The following is a 9,064-nucleotide window of genomic DNA, read 5'->3' as shown; positions in this document are numbered from 1 at the left end:
AAGAAGCTGGCAGAAGACCAATACATCTATATCAACAACTTCCCCGTAACAGAAATATCAATTTAAAAGGATCAGTGAGTAAAGATCTCATTGACAAGAGCAAGGCCTATAAAACTCCCATAAAACCTACTGCAAGCCCTTTGTGGAGAAATTATAAAGCTTTCCTGAAGGACAGCAAAGTCTTCACTAAATAGACGGATATACCAAGTTCATGAACAGAGAGACCTAATATAAAAATTGTTTTCTCCCCAACTGGATACCTTTTTAAATATATTATTATTTTTATTGATATTAGTATAGTATTTTTTAATAAATTTATTTTTTCTGGCTGTGTTAGGTCTTCATTGCTGCGTGCGGTCTCTCTCTAGCTGCCACGAGCGGGGGCTACTCTTCATTGCGGTGCGCGGGCTTCTCATTGTGGTGGCTTCTCTTGTTGCTCCTGGCAGGGAAGGAATCAAATGCTTCCTCTAAGCTGTTTGGAAGAACCTGTGAAATCCCCAATAGTTGAGACCATACTTCATTCTTCTTTTCTCCACTCCCCCAGCACGAACAGAGTTGACTCGCAGAAGAAAAGATCCAGGCCACATACTCCGTTCACACATATAGTTGAGAAGGAACCAGGCTGTTGAAGCCTTTGCCTAAGAAAATTCTCAAGAACCCCTTTGTCCCAGACACCTAAATAAAATAAAAGGCTCGGTCTACATTATTGAAGTGTATAAAGATGACGGATGGACTTTCACGGAATTTGGAAGGTGTGCTGGGGATAGTCCTCCTTAAAATATAAACTGTTCGCGTGTGCAATTAACCTCAGGGAGCCCTAGATGAGTCAAGGAGTTGGGTCACTGTCTGCAAAGCAGCTAAAAGTGACAGACAAAGTGAGCCCTGTGTGGCTTGCCCATGGGGAGAAAGATAACCTACATATCAAAATTCAATGGGCCGAGATAACAAACTGGTTTCAAATCCAAGCCCTAAATCGAAGGCTTGAGTGCATTTCAGGAGAAGAGTCCTTTCCGTCCCACTGGTTCAAGACCTCCAGCTGAGAGCCCGGGTGGAAGACACTAGTTAGTTTGTTCTTTATTTTCAATGGAAAGTTACAGGGTTACTTATCAACAAAATGACTGTCCAGGGCAGTGATACCCAATGGTTTCTATGTACAGGCCCATCCCCGGGGTCCACACCTCTGGAGGGGCCTCAGCCCCTGAGGCCTCAGTTGGCTCGTTCCCAGGCCTCCAAGAACCAATCACGAAGATGCAGGGAACAAAAACCAGCCTGTCCTCGGCACCTGCTTTCATCCCAAAGGGAGGTGGTGGCTGCTGGTGTGGGACCCAGGCCTGGTCTCAGGGTAGCTGGTGTAGGGGCCTCTCCTCGGGGGCCTGCCCTTCCCGCACCCACCTCCCGGGCAGGCTCTCTTGGACATTCCTGGGACTACTCTGATGGGCTCACGGGTTCCCATTCTGGCCTTTTCTTTCGAGTTGTCATTTTAACACTGAGGCATCCCAGCCTCCCATCCTGGAGGACAAGCATTTGCTCTGTAGCCTTTTCTTTTGCCCCTGTTTTTGTACAAAGACGACAGTACTCTGGATTGGAACATTTTTTTGCCCAAGAAACAAAAGTGGCTCAACAGGTACAGTTCTGCTGGTCAATCTGCTTCCGGCAGGGTTCCATGGTGACAGCGACGCCAACTCCACTCCGGCCAGATGTCATGCAGGTCACCTCACTCCAGGTGTCCGTGTCTGGGTCGTAACACTCCACGCTGTCTAAGAATGTGTGACCGTCGTAGCCTCCTGCAGGGAGAGCAGAAGGGATGGTTGCTCCCTCCGAGGGCAGGGGGAAAAAGAGGAGAAGAAACCACAAGATGCCTTCCTGCCAGGATTGGAGCCTGCCCCTAAAAGATGGGGTTAGGTAGGCTTCTCCACCCAGGCCCCCACCCCCAGGGCCTCACCGAGAACATAGATTCTTCCCTGGTGCACAGTAATTCCCAGAGCGCTTCGCCGATGCTTCATGGGGGCTACGAAAGTCCATGTTTCTGTCTCCACATCGTAGCGTTCCACGCTGTTCAGCTGGTCCTGACCATCGTAGCCCCCCGCAGCATAGATGCAGTTGTGCAGGACGCAGACTCCTAAGTGGTACCACAAAGAGAGGGTGACTCCGGGGCCTGGCCTTGCGGGCCTCAGCCACCACCTTCTTGGGCGGGGGGACCCTCCCCTCTCCCTTCTCCCCTCTCCCGAGTGACCCTTTAGAAACAAAGCCGGGAGAGAAGAGCATGGACTCTATCAGAATCTAGCTCTCCTGTGTGTGCCATGGGGTTTAAGGCTGAAACAGGAGGCCTGGCCGAGTTTCACGCCCAGGGGTGGGAAGGTGTTCCTCTTCTCTCCCCTCCCCGCAGCCCCTGCGCACCTGCCCCACTTCGGATGGTGTTCATGGGTGTGATCATTCGCCACTCGTTTCTCTCTGGGTAGTAACACTCGGCTGAGTTAAGGCGGTTCGTCCCGTCAAAGCCCCCGACCGCGTAGAGTAGACGGTTGAGGACAGCCACTCCCACCCCAATCCTTCGTGTCAGCATTGGGGCCACCAAGTGCCACTCATCCCGCTCTGGCTCATACCTGCAACGACATAATAACAATGACAGCAGCAACCACAGCTGACCTGGAACACTGACCCCCACTGACATTCTGCTACGTCTTTAGGCACTTGAACTCTTTAATTCTCACAAGGATTCCCCAAAACACAAGTTATCAGGAGATCCATTTTCCAGATGAGGAAACTGAGGTTCACAGCCACCATCTGCTCAAGGTCACATGCACATCTGTTGGACCCCAATGGCTCCATCATACCACTGCCTGTGCTGAGTGTTATGTGTGTTATCTCACCAAAGCCCCACACAGCCTGGTGGGGAAAGGAGTCCTCGCTATTGTCCCCCACCTCACAGATGACAAGACAGAGGCACAGAGAGGTGAGATGGCATACTCAGGGTCACCCAGGAAGTGGCAGACCTGGGGTTTGATCCAGCTCTCTTGGACACCTGAACCCCAGTCCTAACAACTAGGCTACCCCCCGGCATGGTTCTTCTCAAAGTATGATGCTCAAAGACGGAGTAACCATATGTCCCAGTTGGCCCAGGCACTTCCAGTTCAGGCCTGTGCTCCCGGAATAATTCATAGGGCCCCTTTTCTTCTCGAAAGTGGCCTGTTGAGGGTGATGCACCATCTCGTCATCCTATTCACAGACCGTGTACATTAGAAGCCTCTGGGGTGTTTGTTTAAAATTCCTACTCCCCAGCCTCACTCCAAACCCACCAATGCCAGATCTCCAGCATCCCCTGTCGTGGGCCGGGGAGTTTGTTTTAACAAGTTCCAGGTGAGAACTGTATTCTGGCTCACACCTCTGGAAAACAAGAAGGCAGAGGACGAGGCTATAGGAGAGTCAAAAGCCCAAAATACTTGGCCTCTAAACACAGGGTCACCACGCACAGTTGTGCAGACTGTGTACTGCACAAGGGCACCACATCTAAGGGGGGACCTACCATGTAGCAGGCCTCATACATATGTTTATTACAACAATTTGTGGACAGATGGCAGTGAGGTGTCACGTTTTAACAAAGTCAGCATATTACAACAATTTCAAACTGATGGGACTTTTTCCAAAGCTGCATAAAGTTGCTGTGTGCATTTGTGGTGGCCCTGTAAACAGTTCCCAGGCCCAGACCCAGCATCCAAGGTCACGACCATAAATCTCCCAGGAGTTTAGCTTCACCTTGAGGCTTCCACTCCCTGAAGGCAAGGCACAGAGAAAAGCACTCAACAACAGGGGGAACCCCCAGATCCCAATGGCTTGGGACCTGTCAGCAGTGGAACCCTTGGAGCCCACCCCTCCAGACGCCGCCACTCACCTCTCCACACTGTTGTGGTGGATACAGCCATGGGAGCCGCCGACAGCATAGATGTGCCCATCGATGACCCCAACCCCGATTCGGTTTCGAGGTACGCTCATGGAGGCGCAGGGCGACCACTGGTTGGTCATGGGGTTGTAGCAGTCCAGGGCGCTGGAGTCGGTGTTGCCATCGGGGGAGTTGTTCCGGCCACCCACGGCATACAGCAGCCCACCTACCACACAGCCCGCCAGCCCGCTCCTTGGCACCTGCAGGTCCGCCAACCGGAGCCAGGTGCCATCACTGGGGTTGTAGGCCTCCAAGTAGCTGAGTGACTGGCGGAAGTAACCGCCGGCCGTGTAGATGAGCCGGCCCACCTTGGGCGCCCGGCAGGGCATCACCTGGGTGGGCTTGTGCAGGGTGAGCTCCTGGAAGATCTTCACCAGGTAGTCCTTGCAGCGGGAGTCCGACTGCAGGATCTCGCACTTCTGCAGCTGCATCTGCAGGAAGTGGGGTGTGAGCGAGTGGCAGCGCACAGCCCGCAGCAGCGCCTGCACGTAGAAGCGCCGCTGCTCGCAGTCGTACTTGACCCAGTTGATACAGGCGTGGAAGACCTCAGACTCGCAGCGCACGTTCAGATCGTCCCGGCTGATGAGGGTCACCAGCTGGCAGTGGGACAGGTTGAAGAACTCCTCTTGCTTGGCCACCTGCAGAGGGCATTTGTGTGATGGGCTGACTTACATGTCTCTCTCCACCTCCCCACCCCCCCAGCCCGCCCTTCAACAGTGCTATGACCTTGGACAAGTCACTCAACCTGCCTCTGACGACCTCAGCTTCCTCAGGTGTGAAATGGGGATTTGAATAGTACGAACCTCACAGTTGGTGAGGATCAAATGAGTTACATTACATGAGCCAAGCGTGTAATACACAAGTACTCAGGCAAATGGGCAAGGACACAATGTACCGTGTACGTTTTTGTATGATTTTGTATTTGAACTATAAGGTTACCCTTTTCTTTTAAGGAAATTACTTTTCAAAATAGCAGACAGACTACAAAGGCAATAGCAATAGAATATTCTAGAAAGAAAAAAAAGTTCAGGCTCGAAGAAAACAGCCTGAGTTGCAATTTCGGCCTACTACTTTCTAACTGTGTGACTTTGGGCAAAGATCTGAAACATTCCAGGTCTTGGTTTTCTTTCTCTATAAAAAGGGGATTAAATTAGTAGCTATCTCATAGCAGGGCTACTCCTGGGGTAAATATTTCTTGCCAGGCACTGGTCTATATAAATAATTTCAGTCACCCCACATAAGCGGGTTCCCAATTTTCTGGTACCCACAAGCCCATGCAATCCCTTGAAACCAATGCTGTGCAGGTCAGTGGGACAGCCTTGCTCTTGGACCACCTTCCTGGAAGCCACAGGCCTTAGGACTAATGCCAGAGCTTCTTGGAGCATCTGGACAACCCCCAAGGTGGTAGAGAAGAAGAGGAGTGGGGATCAGGGTAGTGTCCACCCCAGCTGGTCCCAGCCACTGGAGGATGACTTTGAAAACTTCCAAGAAGGCACTCCAAAGCACACCTCCTCCTAGGAGAGCTGGGAAGATTCAGTGATTTAAAGGATGAAAATCACTTAGAACAGGGGCTGGCCCACAGCAAGTGCTAAACAAGCACTTATTTTCTCTATTCACAACTTCCTCCACTTAAAAACGAAAACGAAACAAAGAATAGTGCAAGGACAACACTCCGTGGACCAAAGAAAACATGTGTAAGGGTCATACTTGCAGTCAACAGCATGCCATGGGTGTTCAATATATAACGGCGGACTGACTGAAAGGTCAGGCCCTGCTCAGCACACCAGGATGGAACTGCCAACATATTCACTGCACCCTATCCCCACCTTTGACCCCAGAGAGACCAGGGGGCCCAGAAACCCGTGAAGGCCTCACTTTCCTCGCTGTTTCCCAGAGTTGCCCCAGATATGTAGACTAGGAAACCAGAACCCCATGTTTCTCCAGCTCCTTGCCTTGACCCTTCACATCTTAAGGGGAGACAGTGGTGACCACCTGTCTGTTCCCTGGTCCTTCTGATGCTGCTCCCAAGCCCTGGCTCCACGTCCCCTCCCCTTGCTCACCTCCCCAAAGTGCATGTAGATGTACTCTCGGGCACGCTGGTGCAGCTCAGTACAGCCGATCTGCTCGGCGAAGTTGGCGATGCCAATGGCGTTGCTGGGATCCAGCTGCTGCACCAGGAAGTCGCTGCAGGCGCGGACCACGCTGTCAATCTGGTACATGACGGCACCGTTCATGACATGGAGCACACACTTCTCACCCATGGAGATGGAGGCCGTGTAGGCGAACTCAATGAGGCGCTCCATGACCTTGGGGTGGATGCCCTCAATGGACACCACCTCCATGCCCTGCTCCCGCAGCCCATTGGTGAACATGGCCTTGAAGACGGGGCTGGATGAGGCCAGCACCACCTTGTGGGCCATGAACTGGGCGGCTGGTGCGTCCTGGTACTTGACCTGCAGTGTGACATCACACAGCTGCTGGCTGAGCCGCAGTTCGTTCATGATGCCGAAGGCCTGCTTGGTGTGATCCTCCAGGGTGTAGCTAAAGGTGCGGTTGCCGTGCTGGGAGGGCGTCACCTCGGCCTTGCACTCGGTGGAGGCGTACATCACCGTGTCCCCTGCCCCCTCAGGGCGCTGTGACCTCAGGGGTAGGAATTGGGTGTGGGCCCCAGCCCCACTAGGCCCGGGTTCCAGCTGCATGGGGTTCCAGGTGACAAGGGACAACACCACCACTGGCACTCAGGGGCCTGGAGGAGGGAGAGCACAGGGCTGGGGGGAGGGCCTGGGGCCAGGCCTTCTTTTCTAAGATAAAGTAACTCCTAGACCAGTTTTCCTTCCTAAGTACAGGTGAAGCAGTGTGCACTTGCACTCCCTAACTGCCCCATGGCCTCACCAGCCCGAGGGTCCAGCCTAAATCATAGGTCAGATGGTGTCCCTCCCCTGCTCAGAATCCCCCTACAACTCCCTGTGGCATGAAGAATAAAACCAAATTCTTCAATGGCTTGCAAAGCCCTTCACAGTCAGCTCCTGTCCACCTCTTCCCTTTGCTCATTCTGTTCCAGCTCTCTGGTGGCCCCTCCCTTCCTAGGACATGTCCAACTCATTCCTTCATTCACCTCACCAACATTTATTGAGCACCTACTGTGTGCCAGGCACTGTTCTAGGCACCAAGGACACAGCAGTGACCAAGACAGAAATGCACTGTGCCCCGCTGGTGCTGACACTGGGGAGGGAAGGGCCATAAGTAAAATAAGCAAGACTGGAGCAGAAACTGGGGTTATGAAGAAAATGACAACAGCACTGGGACAGTGTCATATGGGGGCAGTTTTTTTTAAATCAGGTAGTCCAGGCCTCTGTTGGAGCTGATACCAGAAGGGTGAACATATGAAGAAGCTGGGGGTGGGAGTTAGTTTTCCAGGCAGAGGGAACAGCAAGTGCAAAGGCTCAGAGGCAGAATGATGAGAGACAATCTAGAGAATCAGGGAGGAGTGTAATGAGAGAGACTGACTAGTGAAGGGAGGCTTTCGGTGAACCCTGTGGAGTCTGGAGGGCCAGGGCATGAATTATGTTTTGAAGAGTCCTGTGGGGAGTGGCGTGGGGGGGGGCGTCTGCAAGAGGCTCCCTGGGTTCTTCATCTTATCTTTTTCTGGGCTCGACTCAGAGTCACCTCCTCCCTGTTTTATTTCCATCACAGCACTTGTCAAGAATGGAAAGGAGCTCCTTTGCTTGCTTGTTGAAGGATGGCCTGTTCCTCTGGCCCTAAGCCCCAGGCTTCAGAGAGCAGGTAGACCTGTGTAGGTCAGGGTTATGCCCACCCTCTCATGTGCCTCCCCTGCATCCTGCCTGGGGCCTGGCACCCCGCAGAGGTCAGTAAGCTGTGGCTGGCTGACTGCCCACTCCACTGTCCCTGCCAGAGCACCCTCCTCCACCGGGCCCTGGATGCCGCTTGGCCGCCTCTCCCCAGCCGAGACCCAGGCCTGCCTCTCGGTCTTTGGCCAATGGGTCAACGGTGCCCCCTGGGCACCGGGCACTTCCCCCCAAGAAGCGGTAAGTGGGGGACTGCGCATGTCCCGCCTGAGCCTCCAAGGCCTGGAGAAGGGAGGAAGTGACCCCGCCGCGGCCTCTCCACTGCCAGCCCCAGGGCGCAAACCAAGCCCCCCAACGCCCCGGGGTCCCCGGGCCTCCGTCCGAGCGGCGCTCCCTGGGCCTCTCGCTCGGCTTGCGTCGCTCCCGGGCCACCCCGCGAGTCGCGCCGTCCAACAAAAGGATAGGACTCGAGCCGCGCCCTCCTGGCCCTCCGCGGAGCCGCGGGAACCCCGAGACCGGTCCCGCATCTCCCGGTTCTCTGGCCCCCGGGCACGGCCGCAGGGCGCTCACGGTCCGTGGCGCCCTCAGCCCGGGCGCTGGCCGCCCCACTCACCCCGCCATGGCCGCGCTCGGGCTCCGCCTCCGTCGCCCAGGCCCGGGCGCCTCCATCGCAGTGCGCAGGGGGGAGGCGCGGAACGCGCGCAGGTCACCATGACTAAGCAGAGCCGGGCGCCGGCCGTGTCAGAATAAAAGTCCCCGCGGCCCCAGGCCTCCCGCGGCAGGGCCGCTCCCCCCTCACCCGCCCACGCTAGCTGTCGCCCTGTTGCGCAGCCCCAGCGTGGCGACCACAGCGCCGGTCACTGCGGCGGGGCCAAGGACCGCAGCGCACCCAGCCGCGTGGTCGGAGCCGCGGAGAATGAGCCCCAGGTTCGAGGCCCAGCGCTTTCCCGCACCAGGGATCAGTGGACACCCCACCCCGCCGCTGCCGCCGCCGGCGCGCTCACCTGCGCCTCTGCGTAGCCTCCGCTGCTCTCGAGGCGGGGTGGGGATGCCAGGGGCGCGGCGGTGGCTCCGGGTACGGTGGTGCCACCCGCGCACCGAGCTTCCGGGAAGCCCGAGGGGCCGTGGCCCGGTCGGGCGAGGCTCCAGCCTAACCTTCACTGTCAGGGTCCCGCGGGAGCTTCCGCCGTCTGGGGGGCCTCGGCTTTGGGGCGGCGGGGCCTGCGGGATTGCGGCCGTCGAATGGGGGGCAGCCTCGGGACGCCCGGGAAGGAGGCAGGGAGAGGGCGCAGCGGGGAAGGAGTCGCGATTCCCCGCCCTT

General features: G+C 55.7%; 1 protein-coding gene across 3 annotated transcripts; it reads right to left on the bottom strand.

Moving 5' to 3' along the window:
• Nucleotides 1-1,049: 1,049 nt before the first annotated feature.
• On the bottom strand, nt 1,050-9,064 carry KEAP1 (kelch like ECH associated protein 1). 3 transcript variants are annotated; one of them, XM_089905480.1, is made up of 7 exons: nt 8,748-9,063; nt 8,357-8,458; nt 5,998-6,683; nt 3,890-4,575; nt 2,398-2,603; nt 1,943-2,119; nt 1,050-1,784 (listed from the first exon to the last, which is right to left on the bottom strand). In XM_089905480.1, the coding sequence occupies exons 3-7, from the start codon at nt 6,634-6,636 to the stop codon at nt 1,618-1,620; spliced, it is 1,875 nt and encodes a 624-aa protein (XP_089761606.1). In that variant the 5' UTR covers nt 6,637-6,683; nt 8,357-8,458; nt 8,748-9,063; the 3' UTR covers nt 1,050-1,617. The 3 variants fall into 3 exon arrangements, with proteins under 3 accessions (XP_089761606.1, XP_022412899.1, XP_022412898.1); XM_022557191.3 differs by lacking the exon at nt 8,357-8,458 and having other exon boundaries at nt 8,748-9,064; XM_022557190.3 differs by lacking the exon at nt 8,748-9,063 and having other exon boundaries at nt 8,357-8,687.

This window comes from Delphinapterus leucas, unplaced genomic scaffold (assembly GCF_059928025.1).
Source record: "Delphinapterus leucas isolate spDelLeu-1000000601 "Yukka" unplaced genomic scaffold, BTC_Dleu_Yukka2 spDelLeu_asBTCV2_sq25, whole genome shotgun sequence".
Taxonomy (NCBI): Eukaryota; Metazoa; Chordata; class Mammalia; order Artiodactyla; family Monodontidae; genus Delphinapterus; species Delphinapterus leucas.
Note: the sequence above shows the minus strand (reverse complement) of the source record. Positions and strands in the feature narration are given on the sequence as shown.

What these genes read in the sequence shown, in the direction of transcription:
- KEAP1 (XM_022557191.3), bottom strand. Translation starts at nt 6,636, where the DNA reads ATGCAGCTGGAACCCGGGCCTAGTGGGGCTGGGGCCCACACCCAATTC. An exon ending in TCTACATGCACTTTGGGGAG is followed by an intron (nt 4,576 to 5,997) that starts GTGAGCAAGGGG and finishes TGCCCTCTGCAG; the next exon opens with GTGGCCAAGCAAGAGGAGTT. An exon ending in GGGAAGAATCTATGTTCTCG is followed by an intron (nt 1,785 to 1,942) that starts GTGAGGCCCTGG and finishes CTCTCCCTGCAG; the next exon opens with GAGGCTACGACGGTCACACA.